Below are 13262 nucleotides of genomic sequence, written 5' to 3' on the forward strand. Positions count from 1 at the left end.
GCCTTGAGTCTATGGTAACAAGATAAATTGGCAGGAAATAGATGCCCCAGTCCAAAATTACAGTGCTTAATGGGGAGGTAACATGGATTTGTATTAAAGGGAGATCTCTTCTCTGATGCAATTGTGTCCTGATAAAGAATCATTGGACTTGAAACACTAACTCTGCTTTCTTTTTTCCTCTCAGATGCTGCCAGACCTGCTGAGTTTCTCCAACAATTTGTTTTTTTTTCTCATGCAACTTAGTTGTTTTCCCACAATGTTTTCCAGGTTTTTTTCCTTTAATTGTAACAAATAAATCTGCTGAATAACAAACACCAGAAAACAATGATATCTTAACTGATGTAATTCAAATTGATAATTGAAGTTATTGGAGAGAATATTCAAAGAGATAAAGCTAATGTTTAGATGATTACCTTTAAACTTGTTTTACCATTGTTCATCCTCACCCCCTTCTTCCTGAAAACAATGCGTCTTACTGGGACACTGTCCCAGGGGATCTGTAATCTCTGCAATGTTGCTAGAGTGATCATAGGCAGTGAGTTCAGGAAAAATTTGACTCTATGTCACAATCACTAACCAGTTTCCAGTAAATTCAGTGAATGGTGGATTAATATAGTTACTTACACCCCCTTTTAAATTTGTATGATTCAAGTGAAAGTAACCCAGCAGTCAAGCTTGAGTTAAACAGGTTAATAACGAACAAAGATAATAAAATGTGAGGCTGGATGAACACAGCAGGCCAAGCAGCATCTCAGGAGCACAAAAGCTGACGTTTCGGGCCTAGACCCTTCATCAGAGAGGGGGATGGGGGGAGGGAACTGGAATAAATAGGGAGAGAGGGGGAGGCGGACCGAAGATGGAGAGAAAAGAAGATAGGTGGAGAGGGTGTAGGTGGGGAGGTAGGGAGGGGATAGGTCAGTCCAGGGAAGACGGACAGGTCAAGGAGGTGGGATGAGGTTAGTAGGTAGCTGGGGGTGCGGCTTGGGGTGGGAGGAAGGGATGGGTGAGAGGAAGAACCGGTTAGGGAGGCAGAGACAGGTTGGACTGGTTTTGGGATGCAGTGGGTGGGGGGGAAGAGCTGGGCTGGTTGTGTGGTGCAGTGGGGGGAGGGGACGAACTGGGCTGGTTGAGGGATGCAGTAGGGGAAGGGGAGATTTTGAAACTGGTGAAGTCCACATTGATACCATTAGGCTGCAGGGTTCCCAGGCGGAATATGAGTTGCTGTTCCTGCAACCTTCGGGTGGCATCATTGTGGCAGTGCAGGAGGCCCATGATGGACATGTCATCAAGAGAATGGGAGGGGGAGTGGAAATGGTTTGCGACTGGGAGGTGCAGTTGTTTTTTGCGAACTGAGCGGAGGTGTTCTGCAAAGCGGTCCCCAAGCCTCCGCTTGGTTTCCCCAATGTAGAGGAAGCCGCACCGGGTACAGTGGATGCAGTATACCACATTGGCAGATGTGCAGGTGAACCTCTGCTTGATGTGGAATGTCATCTTGGGGCCTGGGATGGGGGTGAGGGAGGAGGTGCGGGGACAAGTGTAGCATTTCCTGCGGTTGCAGGGGAAGGTGCCGGGTGTGGTGGGGTTGGAGGGCAGTGTGGAGCGAACAAGGGAGTCACGGAGAGAGTGGTCTCTCCGGAAAGCAGACAGGGGAGGGGATGGAAAAATATCTTGGGTGGTGGGGTCGGATTGTAAATGGCGGAAGTGTCGGAGGATAATGCGTTGTATCCGGAGGTTGGTAGGGTGGTGTGTGAGAACGAGGGGGATCTTCTTGGATTTACAATCCATTTACAATCCGACCCCACCACCCAAGACATTTTTCCATCCCCTCCCCTGTCTGCTTTCCGGAGAGACCACTCTCTCCGTGACTCCCTTGTTCGCTCCACACTGCCCTCCAACCCCACCACACCCGGCACCTTCCCCTGCAACCGCAGGAAATGCTACACTTGTCCCCGCACCTCCTCCCTCACCCCCATCCCAGGCCCCAAGATGACATTCCACATCAAGCAGAGGTTCACCTGCACATCTGCCAATGTGGTATACTGCATCCACTGTACCCGGTGCGGCTTCCTCTACATTGGGGAAACCAAGCGGAGGCTTGGGGACCGCTTTGCAGAACACCTCTGCTCAGTTCGCAAAAAACAACTGCACCTCCCAGTCGCAAACCATTTCCACTCCCCCTCCCATTTTCTTGATGACATGTCCATCATGGGCCTCCTGCACTGCCACAATGATGCCACCCGAAGGTTGCAGGAACAGCAACTCATATTCCGCCTGGGAACCCTGCAGCCTAATGGTATCAATGTGGACTTCACCAGTTTCAAAATCTCCCCTTCCCCTACTGCATCCCTCAACCAGCCCAGTTCGTCCCCTCCCCCCACTGCACCACACAACCAGCCCAGCTCTTCCCCCCCACCCACTGCATCCCAAAACCAGTCCAACCTGTCTCTGCCTCCCTAACCGGTTCTTCCTCTCACCCATCCCTTCCTCCCACCCCAAGCCGCACCCCCCGCTACCTACTAACCTCATCCCACCTCCTTGACCTGTCCGTCTTCCCTGGACTGACCTATCCCCTCCCTACCTCCCCACCTACACACTCTCCACCTATCTTCTTTACTCTCCATCTTTGGTCCGCCTCCCCCTCTCTCCCTATTTATTCCAGTTCCCTCCCCCCATCCCCCTCTCTGATGAAGGGTCTAGGCCCGAAACGTCAGCTTTTGTGCTCCTGAGATGCTGCTTGGCCTGCTGTGTTCATCCAGCCTCACATTTTATTATCTTGGAATCTCCAGCATCTGCAGTTCCCATTATCTCTAATAACGAACAAAGTTGCTGGAAAAGCTCAGCAGGTCTGGCAGAATCTATGAAGGAGAAAACAGAGTTAATGTTTCTGGTCCGGCGGCCATTCTTCAGAACTCGTCAGTTAATAAAGAAAAAAGAATAGTGAAGCAGAGATACAGGCCTTTTGGCTACCATGACAGGACACATGACACCCTTCGAAACTAAAAACCTTTGCCTCTATGTGGTCAGATCCTTCTGTTTCCTGCATATTCGTATATCTGTTAAGATGCCTCTTAAACTTTGCTATTGTGTTCACCAACATCACTAGCTCTGGCAGCACATTCCAGGCACTTACCATTGTCTGTCTTTTGAAAAAAAAACTTGCCTTTCACATCTCCTTTAAACTTACCCCCCTTTTACCTTAAACCTATGTTACTTAGTAATTGACATTTCTGCTCTGGGAAAAAGATCCCAATCATTCATTCTATCCATGACTCTCATAATTTTGTAAAATTATATCAGGTTGCCCCTTGTTCTGGAACATTCAAGTGAAAATAAACCAAGTTTGTACAATCTCTGCTCATAGGTAATATCCTCCAAATTAGGAACATCATCGTAAACCATTTCTGTGCGCTCTCAAAAACCTGCACAACCTTCTGGTGGTGTGATGACCAGAAGTGAACACGCTATTCCAAATGTAGCCTAACTCTAGCTCAATACAGCTGCAACATGACATGCCAATTCTTACACTCTGCACCCTGACTGATGAAGGCAGGAATGCCATAGATCACCTTGATCACCTTATCTACGTGTTAATTTATAGAATAGTTAATTTATTTCCATCTGTGCTGAAGTTCCTTGTAAGAGATAATGTTATTTTAAAAAAAACTAATGCAAAAACAAATAAGATCTCGCTAAACTGCAAAGATTGACCCTTAATAGAACCCCTACAGTGTGAAAAACAGGCCCTTCGGCCCAACAAGTCCACACCAACCCTTGGAGCATCCCACCCAGACCCACCCCTAATCTGCACATCCGTGAACACTGAGTAATTTACCGTGGTCAGTTCACCTAGCTTGCACATTTTTGGATTGTGGGAGGAAACCCAGACAGTAACAGTGAGAATGTGCTAACTCCACACTGACAGTTGCCCGAGTGTGGAATCGAACCCGGGTCCCTGACGCTGTGAGGCTGCAGTGCTAACCGCTGAGCCACCATGCTGTCCTGTAATTTTAGTATAGTCTCAAGTGATCACAGTCCAGTCTGTATGAAATTTCTCTGCTACCTTTAGGCGTTAGATTCCTCAGTTCACACAATATTTTGTTCAGTCACCAGTGCATTTACACCTCCAGTTATTTTGTCTCTATAGCAGCCCTCCTTAAAAACATATGTTGGAATTAAGGGGTAAAAACAACTATGGTATTTCAGGATTCCAACTTGTCATCATAACATCTAGATTGCAACATTCCTTATTTGTGCCAGGATATTGTGAAGGTAAGAAAATTAATGTTTCACCCTAAAAGAACATACTTTTTAATTACAGGTATAATTTCTACATTCCTCCATGTCCACCCATTTGGAGCCAGCATTGATTATATATGTTCTTATCTACAGCGATTGGATGCAAAGGTAAGTTAGAACATTGGACAGTACAGGCCCTTCGGCCAATGATGTTGTGCTGACCAATTATCCTACTAAGATCAAACTCCCTGCATACCCTACATTTTACTGTCGTCTGTGTGCCTATCCAAAAGTTACTTAAAAGTCTCTAAAGTATCTGACTCCGTTTCCACTGCCGGCAATGCATTCCCCACACTCACCACTCTCTGTAAAGAACCTACATCTAACATCTCCCCTATACCTTCCACCAATCACCTTTAAAATTATGTCCCCTTGTAATAGTCATTTCCGCCCTGGAAAAAAGTCTCTGGGTATCCACTATATCTGTGCCTCTCATCATCCTGCAACATAACCTCACAGCTCTTAAACTCAATTCCTCTGCTAATGAAAGTCAACACACCATACGCCTTCTTTACAACCCTATCAACTTGGGTGGCAACTTTGAGGGATCTATGGACGTGGATCCCAAGATCCCTCTGTTCTAACACACTGCCAAGAATCCTGTTATTATCCCTGTGTTCGACATTCCTGTTTGACATTCCAATTTGATTTGACCTTCCAAAATGAATCACTTCACACTTTTATGCTACTTTCTGGTAGCAATACTACTTTCATTGACTGATTAGTGAGCAAGTATTATTTACAAGATTTTCTATTTTGTGAAAGCAATACAAGTTCGTTCCTCTTAGGAACTGCAAACAGTCACAGGTACCTTCACTGATTCTTGTAAATGCTGAATAGGTTCTTAATGCATCAAGAATCTTCGATCAGATACTCATAGATTTCACCTACAGCAAATATTCTGTAAAACTCGGTTATCCAATGAAATTCTTCTTAAAACCGTAAGAAGCCTGATTTATATTAATGACTTTATTTCCCAAGGTAGGAAGCACTCAAACACCTACTCTGTCATGAACCAGAAAGCCTTCTGAAGAGGCTGAGGAAAAATACTTTTTCCAGAGAGGGTTTTAGGGGCAAAATATTGGAAGTTAGTCTGATGGAATAAACTTCTGCTTCAGCCTATAAATAGAAAAATTCTACGTAAAATTATTGTGACAATAACAACATAGTTCCTTGTAATTGTAGGCTTCTTCCCTTCTCTGACAGCAATATTTGGCCCTTCAGACATCTTGATGTCAGATTTTAGGAATGCCACACTGGTATAACAGACCAGGTAATTTTCTGAGGCAGTGAGACAGATTAAAGATATTTTCTGTTTTGTGATTCTTCCTGTACTTGATATGGGAGTGCTTCATGCTGAAACTGGGTGCATAAAACAGAAGAATATTCTACAGCAGTGCTACCTTTCACCTTAACGAGAAAATATCTCCATGTTTTGTAATAATTCTAGAGTTTGTGTTTCTGCTCATTACCCTGTTGGAACATAGGACTTGGGAGCAGGAATAGACCAATCAGCCCTTTGAGCCTGATTTCATTGGACTTGTTCTATCAAAGTCAATGTTTCAACATGAATTAGCGCTTATTGTTATGTCGATAAGATTGCAAAATTTCAATTATTTCTTAGCATTAGTAGATCCTGATGGTGGTGTTGATTAACTTGTATGTGTTTTTGGTACTAGTATTCATTTAGGTTCTTGGGAGCAGATTTTGTAATTATGTGTCATGCCCCAGGTTGAAGGATGAAATTTGAGTGGGAAAATTTAGGATTAACCTTCATAGGACAAGTGAGTGAAGGTGGCAACACAGGGAGTTAAGCAGTACAAGGCACTGTTAGCCTGATGGAGTAGATTCTATGTAAAATAAGTTGTTGGCCATTTAAATTCATTTTTTTTTGATTGAACTCAAATTCTTAGTGTCTGTGGCGCATGGAGACCCTCCAACATCAAACTGAGTTGCTCATTTACAGTCAACCTTTTCTAACATTATTATCAGAAGGGTACAGTTTTTTAAATCTCTTTTGAAACAAGCAACTGTCACTACATCCGTTCTTTTGTGCAGATCTCTCCCAGTGAAATAGAAGGTCTCATGTCAAGACTACAACATGTGTTCCAGCAGGAGATAACTGGAGTTGGTGCAAGTTTGGAAAAACGGTGGAAATTTGATGGCTTTGATGGAATCAAAGCCCTCCAAAACTAATAACTTGGTGGCTGCTCACAAGATTACAGGACTACTCCATACCCCACAGTACTGTTATGATTAAGTAGACTTTCTTCAAAAAAAACAAAGTCATCAACAATATAAGCTGCACTTGGATATAGGCTTAAAGGGCAGAATAGTGTTTCTCTGTTGGGTAATAAACTGTGCTGTGCAATTATAGTTGGTGTAGAAAACAGAAGAAGTAGTACGAGCCAAATTATTACTGAAATGTAAATAGGCTGCAACTTAAACTGTGGAAAAATATACAAAATATACATTTTCCCACAGCCATGGTCTCACATAAATCAAACCACTGTTTCTCCTCTTTTTGAACTCTATTATAATGTAATGCATCTCGTAAGACATTTGTTTTTATTTTGCTGTCATAATGTGGTGTCTCTAAACATCTTTAGAATCTTGAAATGGTCCATTTTCTCTCAAATGCTAATGGAAATTAAAAAGCACACGTAATTATATTGATCCATCTTCAAACCCCCAACGAAAAGGTCTGCTGAGAATCTACTGATTTTATTTATTATATGCAATGGCTCAGTTCCTGTATTGAAAACTCGGCTGCTCCTTTCTCCATTCCCCTTGTCTCACCTAATTTCTCCTGAACGTGGTTGTACAAAGTAGGAAATTAGTCTGTGGGCATTGGGAAAACTACAGTGCTGTCACTGAAATCCCTATCCTTTGACCTGGTTAGGTCGGTGAATTATGGTGGTCTATTTGAATGCATTGGGTACCTGCACTGAGCTTAATTTTCTCTTTATGGAACATTCTCTCAAGTGCACTTTTCAACTGGACCTACTTGGAAATTTGGCAAATTTGTCCAATTTCTTAGTCTGGTGACCAAGGTCAATTGCAGCTACCACAGACTGAGCTGAAATGACCTAATCAATGGAACCTGGTACGTTCTTGGTCTGTGTAGCTTAGTTCACATTGCATGATAATAAATACCCACAAAGCTATTTGGACAATGTTCTCCAAAAGCACTTTTTGTCTATGGCTGAGTAAATTTGTCAAAAGCAGTATTTACTGAGACAATGTCATTTCAGGCTGTTCTTTTAAAAGTAGCAGGATTTCAGAGAGATTGAAATTCCATTACATAAACAGCTGTAACAGAAACATGACTTTTATATCAATTGGTCCTGTGTGATAAATGGAGAATGTCAGTTTGCATGTCATGCTATTTCTAAAAGGTATGCATCTGCCATAAATGGATGGGCCTGATTGGGTTTAATATTGGCTACACACATCTTACTGAAGATGAAAATGTAGCATAGAAAGAAATGTTCCATTCTTAGTTCATAAGGGAAAAAAAAGGCAGCGTGTGCCAGTATTCATGTTTTGAGAAGAAGAAATGTAAACATGTTAACATATATTTAAGTCTGAAGTGCTGTACGTTTTAGTAAACAGTTCAGGGACAGAATTGTTTACATCTGTGAATTAAAAAAAAACATCCCTGTGCACTAACTTCTTATCTCTCAAAGCAGTACAGTTTGGAGAACACATCTCGTTTGTACAGGCTCAGTTACACTGTATTAATAATTTTATTTTTTAGAGAAATTATTTTTTACAGAACTTTAATACTTGAGATAATAAACGAACTGCAGATGCTGAAGATCTGAAACAAAATTGCTGGAATAATTCAGCAGGTCTGCCTAGGTCTATGGAGAGAAAATAGAGTTAATGTTTCAGATCTAAGGACATTTCTTCATTACAGTTCTGAAGAAGGGTCAGTAAACTTGAAACATTAATACGGTTTTTCTCTCCAGAGACGCTGTCAGACCTGATGATTTTCTCCAGCAATTTCTGTTCTCATTTGTTTTTAATACTTGAGAGTTTACTTTGTTTTTGTATTGCTATTGTTAGAAGACATAAGCAATAACATCTATGGTTAGTTAAAGTGTAAGAAACTGAGAATTCGTTCTGCTATTTTATGCTTTATAATATGATAGACAGTTGCAATTTGTTGCCATTCCGATTTCAAAAGTCTGATATGCTTCACTGTTAGTTGAAATTATTTCATATGCTGTTGATTCATAATTAGAGTGCCAAGTTTTGGCACAAAATAATATTTGGAGCACAACATTTCCAGTGAAGTATTCTACGGGCACAAATGATCCATAGAATCTTAACATACCTTCATTGTTGTGTTCTTTTCAAGGGATTAATAACATCTGCAGTGTTTACTTGCAAATCTATTCCTCTTGTGCATAATGAAAATCAAGGGCTTTGAAAATTAAGTAAATTACTGAAGTTGTGTGCAGTGTATAGATTATATGGTTCAGTCTCAAACCGACTAACAAGGTTCTAGGTTCGATCTGCAATGTGCTAAATTAGTTAATTTCAGCTGGTTTCATAGAGCAGTTCATATGGCTTTCATATCTCTGGGGCTAATGATGTGGGAAGAAAAAACCAGCCTGCTGTTAAGCTGCTTTTACTGAAGCACACATGAGATTATATAAAAACCAAAGCATAGAAATAGGCTGTTTGTCCCAAACAATTTTATGTCAGTGTATATGCTACACAAGCCTCTTCTCAGCCTAACGACCTATTTTTACTTACCCCATATTTGCTTCTCCTTCACGTTGTGATTCTTTTTAAATGTGTCAGCCACATTTTAAAAATGAGAAATGGAATGAGCTTTGCATTATGCACCAGGTGTCAAAATTGTTTTTTATTTGCCATTTGCTACCCAGCCTCACTTTTCTGGGTAATGTTTATTGCTTAAAAATGTCACAGAAACCGGTAACCTGGTTATTTAGCTCAATGCTCGTGAAGCCTTGCTTTGTGCTATTTTTTTGGCACAGTTCCCTACAACAGAATCCCAAAGGTACATGGAAATTTAATAGGCTGTAGAATGCTTCAGCTGTCTTGTGATTATAAAAGCATCACAATTACTAACGATTCTAATTTTGAAGAATGACTGACTGAGTTAACGCCATAGTGTTCTCATTATATACAAACAGAAGCAAAGATCTTCAACAAAGGGGAGGAAATCAGAATAAAAGTTTTTTTTTAATCTGCAACTGAATTGAATAATGCAATTGCCTTAATGCTGTTGTATTCAGTTTTTTTGAACCAAGTTGTTTAATTGTTTATAGTTTTCAAATTAACCTCTCTTGGATGAGATTCCACGATTCAGATTTATCAAAGTTGACAGTTAAGAACTAATGTTATGTATTGATTGTTAATTCTGGGTTAATTTACAGATTTACTACTGCAAAAAAATGTACTGAGAATTATTACTAATATCTGAGAGTATATGATCATTTTGGGAACACTTTATGCATGAAAATAAAATGATTCATTTATTGCCCATGGAATAAAACCTGCTACAGCTGTCTGGGATATTTTGATTAACCAGGTATCCTGTGTGGCTGGGCAGTTCTGCAATATTATTTTAAAGCAGGGAGAGGGACTCATCTGAGTGCTCTATCAGTTTGTTGTAATGATTAGCAAGTTGTATTTCAGACCTGTTTGTGATTTATTAAAATTGATTCTTTTTAAAATAAAACAATTATTTAAATGGATGATCTCTATTTTGCATTTGATTTGGAAAATTAGTTCCTTAATAAACTGATTTCTGTTTTCAAATACTCTAATAGAACAAGATCCAATCAATACTCATTTAACAACCAATTTTTAAAAATACTCTAAATGCTGGAGATCTGAAATAAGAGCAAAAATCCTGGAAACACTCAGGAGATCAGGCATCGTCTGTGGAAGAGAAACGGTTAAGGTTTCAAGATGATGATCTTTGATCGGAATTGAGAGAAGATAGAAATGAAGGAAGTTTTAAACGAATGAAAATGGGAATGGTGTATGGTGATGCTGGACAAGTCCAATCAGTGCGTGAAACATGGTTTCAAAGTTGGTAAGTTTAATTTTAGCAGTTGGTTAAAAGGTCATAGTCCCCGATAGCTGCTCTATCATTAAAGAAAGGTGATGACTTAACTAGCGGGTCTGACCCCAGCCAGTACGGGAATTGATCGCATGCTGTTGGCATCATTCTGCACTGTCCAACCAACTGAACTAACGGAGTCATCTCTGAGTATATTCACGTAACTGCCAGTATTCTTTGACAAACGCACACAAGTTTATCCCACCAAGAAATAGAAATGAAAAGTTTAGAAAGGTCTCAACATGAAAACAAAAAGTTTCTACCTGTTTTCCAGCAATATCCTTTAGATACACTCAATCCCTGTAAAGTGTTCCTCCTGTCTTAAGTCTTTAACTTCTTACTTGACTGACTCATTTCGGGTTTGATGGCCAACAGACTTGTTCTAACAGATTGGAAACTGGATGTGAGTTTGCTCGCTGAGCTGGAAGGTTCGTTTTCAGACGTTTCGTCACCATTCTAGGTAACATCGTCAGGGAGCCTCCGCCGAAGCGCTGGTGTTATGTCCTGCTTTCTATTTATCTGGTTAGGTTTCCTTGGGTTGGTGATGTCATTTCCTGTTCTTTTTCTCACGGGATGGTAGATTGGCTCCAAATCAATGTGTTTGTTGATGGAGTTCCGGTTGGAATGCCATGCTTCTCGGAATTTTAGTGCATGTCTGTGTTTGGCTTGTCCTAGGATGGATGTGTTGTCCCAATCAAAGTGGTGTCCTTCCTCATCTGTATGTAAGGATACGAGTGATAGTGGGTCATGTCGTTTTGTGGCTAGTTGATGTTCATGTATCCTGGTGGCTAGCTTTCTGCCAGCTTGTCCAATGTGGTGTTTGTCACAGTTCTTGCAAGGTATTTTGTAGATGACATTCGTTTTATTTGTTGTCTGTATAGGGTCTTTTAAGTTCATTAGCTGCTGTTTTAGTGTGTTGATGGGTTTGTGGGCTACCCTGATGCCAAGAGGTCTGAGTAGTCTGGCAGTCATTTTGGAAATGTCTTTGATGTAGGGGAGAGTGGTTATGGTTTCTGAGCCCGTTTTGTCTGTTTGTTTGGGTTTATTGCTGAGGAATCGGCAGACTACATCAAAGTCATCGAAGCCCTTCCCCCACCGCATCCCAAAACCAGTCCAACCTGTCTCTGCCTCCCTAACCTGTTCTTCCTCTCACGCATCCCTCCCTCCCACCCCAAGCCGCACCTCCATCTCTCCCTCCCACCCCAAGCCGCACCTCCATCTCCTACCTACTAACCTCATCCCACCTCCTTGACCTGTCAGTCTTCCCTGGACTGACCTATCCCCTCCCTACCTATACTCTCCTCTCCACCTATCTTCTTTTCTCTCCATCTTCGGTCTTCCTCCCCCTCTCTCCCTATTTATTCCAGAACCCTCACCCCATCCCCCTCTCTGATGAAGGGTCTAGGCCCGAAACGTCAGCTTTTGTGCTCCTGAGATGCTGCTGGGCCTGCTGTGTTCATCCAGCCTCACATTTTATTTTCATTTTTTTCAGTCTTAGTTAACATTACCTCTTTAGTTCCAACAGGGCCACTAGAGGGCATTTGCAATTATGTTTGCAGTAAGGAATAACTTGGCCTTTGTAGTTTTGGCCTTTTTATACAGTGTTTAATGGGTTGTAGTTTCTTGGTACCCACAATGAACTACAATGCAAAGTTTTTCAGAACCAGTAATAAGCCTACGGTTTCACTCTCCACAGTAGAGTACCATTTCTGAAGCCTGCTTATTTTCTTGGGAAAGTAGCCAATTGGTGTCTCTATTCTGGATTTGTCTTCCTGAAGGCCACTCTGTATCACAATGTAGCTCACATTGATGGCTACTTTAAATGCTCAGTTCAAGTCTGGAGCTGCAAGCACATGACCTTAAGCTTTTTAAGAGCAATTTGGAATTATGCAGGCCATTTTTTTTGTACTAGATCTGCTAGCAGCACAGATATATGGTACTGAAGTTTGAGACCAGGTTTCAGTAGAAACCACTCATCCCCTGCTGTGTTCATCCAGCTCCACACTTTGTTACATCCCCATTAAACTCAATTTTTGTGTGTGTGGGAATAGGAAACACTGCTGCTGCCTGTACCTTTTCAGAATAGGAAGTTCTTTTCCTTGGCCCAATACATGTCCAAAATAGGTCAGTCAAGTCTTAGCAAATTCACTTCTGGCAAGATTGATACAAGGTTGCTGACTGTATTTTATGGAAGAAGAGAGCTATGGGTCTCAAGCGGAACAGCTTCTGGGAAATGGATAGCCACATTCAAGATGGTAAATGTGGAGTTCCTCTGCTTTTGTTTCGAACACCTTGCTCAATGATTCTCCAAAGGTCAGCACAAGAATTGTGACAGTTTCAGCAAAATCTTACTATATCTTTGTGGAGCTCTAGCCCTTAACAATGTGGCCTGATTCAGACTTGAGTTTTGAATTTACTGACATGTCCAGCCATCAGAATTTGGCAAACAAACCACAATAATTCCCTATGATACTAGCAGTAGCACTACTTGCAGGATCACTGACGACTCATTTTCACATCGTATAGGAGGTCATCAACTCCTCATTAACACTATATTTTTAACATAGTAGCCTTCAGTGACTATTACTGCCTCAGCTTCAGTCTGAGCTCAATGTTTTTATTAGTAGGTCACCTGTTATGGGTTACAGTTAAGGAAGTTCTATTCTTTACCTTCTTGGGGTCTTTCAGGCCCCTGAAAAATATCTGGATGACCAGGCCAGAGCGTCTTTGCAATCCCAGCTCATCCTCCGCTTGCTGAGCTTGTCTGGCTGTCGACCTCCTAACCACAGAGTTGGAGAAAGCACCAGGCTTGGAGACCACTGGAGATACTGCAAACTTCAGCCCCACCAGGACATTGCCA

The 13262-nt window shown here is 41.6% G+C and overlaps 1 protein-coding gene across 1 annotated transcript in view; it reads left to right on the forward strand.

The window, feature by feature from the left end:
• LOC125458669 (ecto-NOX disulfide-thiol exchanger 2-like) overlaps positions 1 to 9968 on the forward strand; it is a 173736-nt gene extending 163768 nt beyond the window's left edge. Inside the window, exons 15-16 of the mRNA XM_048544111.2 lie at positions 4319 to 4404; positions 6355 to 9968. Coding sequence (XP_048400068.1) covers positions 4319 to 4404; positions 6355 to 6492 — 224 coding nt within the window. The 3' untranslated portion in view covers positions 6493 to 9968. The remainder of the gene's footprint in view (positions 1 to 4318; positions 4405 to 6354) is intronic.
• The last annotated feature ends 3294 nt before the right edge of the window (positions 9969 to 13262 follow it).

This window comes from Stegostoma tigrinum, chromosome 15, assembly GCF_030684315.1.
Source record: "Stegostoma tigrinum isolate sSteTig4 chromosome 15, sSteTig4.hap1, whole genome shotgun sequence".
Lineage (NCBI taxonomy): Eukaryota > Metazoa > Chordata > Chondrichthyes > Orectolobiformes > Stegostomatidae > Stegostoma > Stegostoma tigrinum.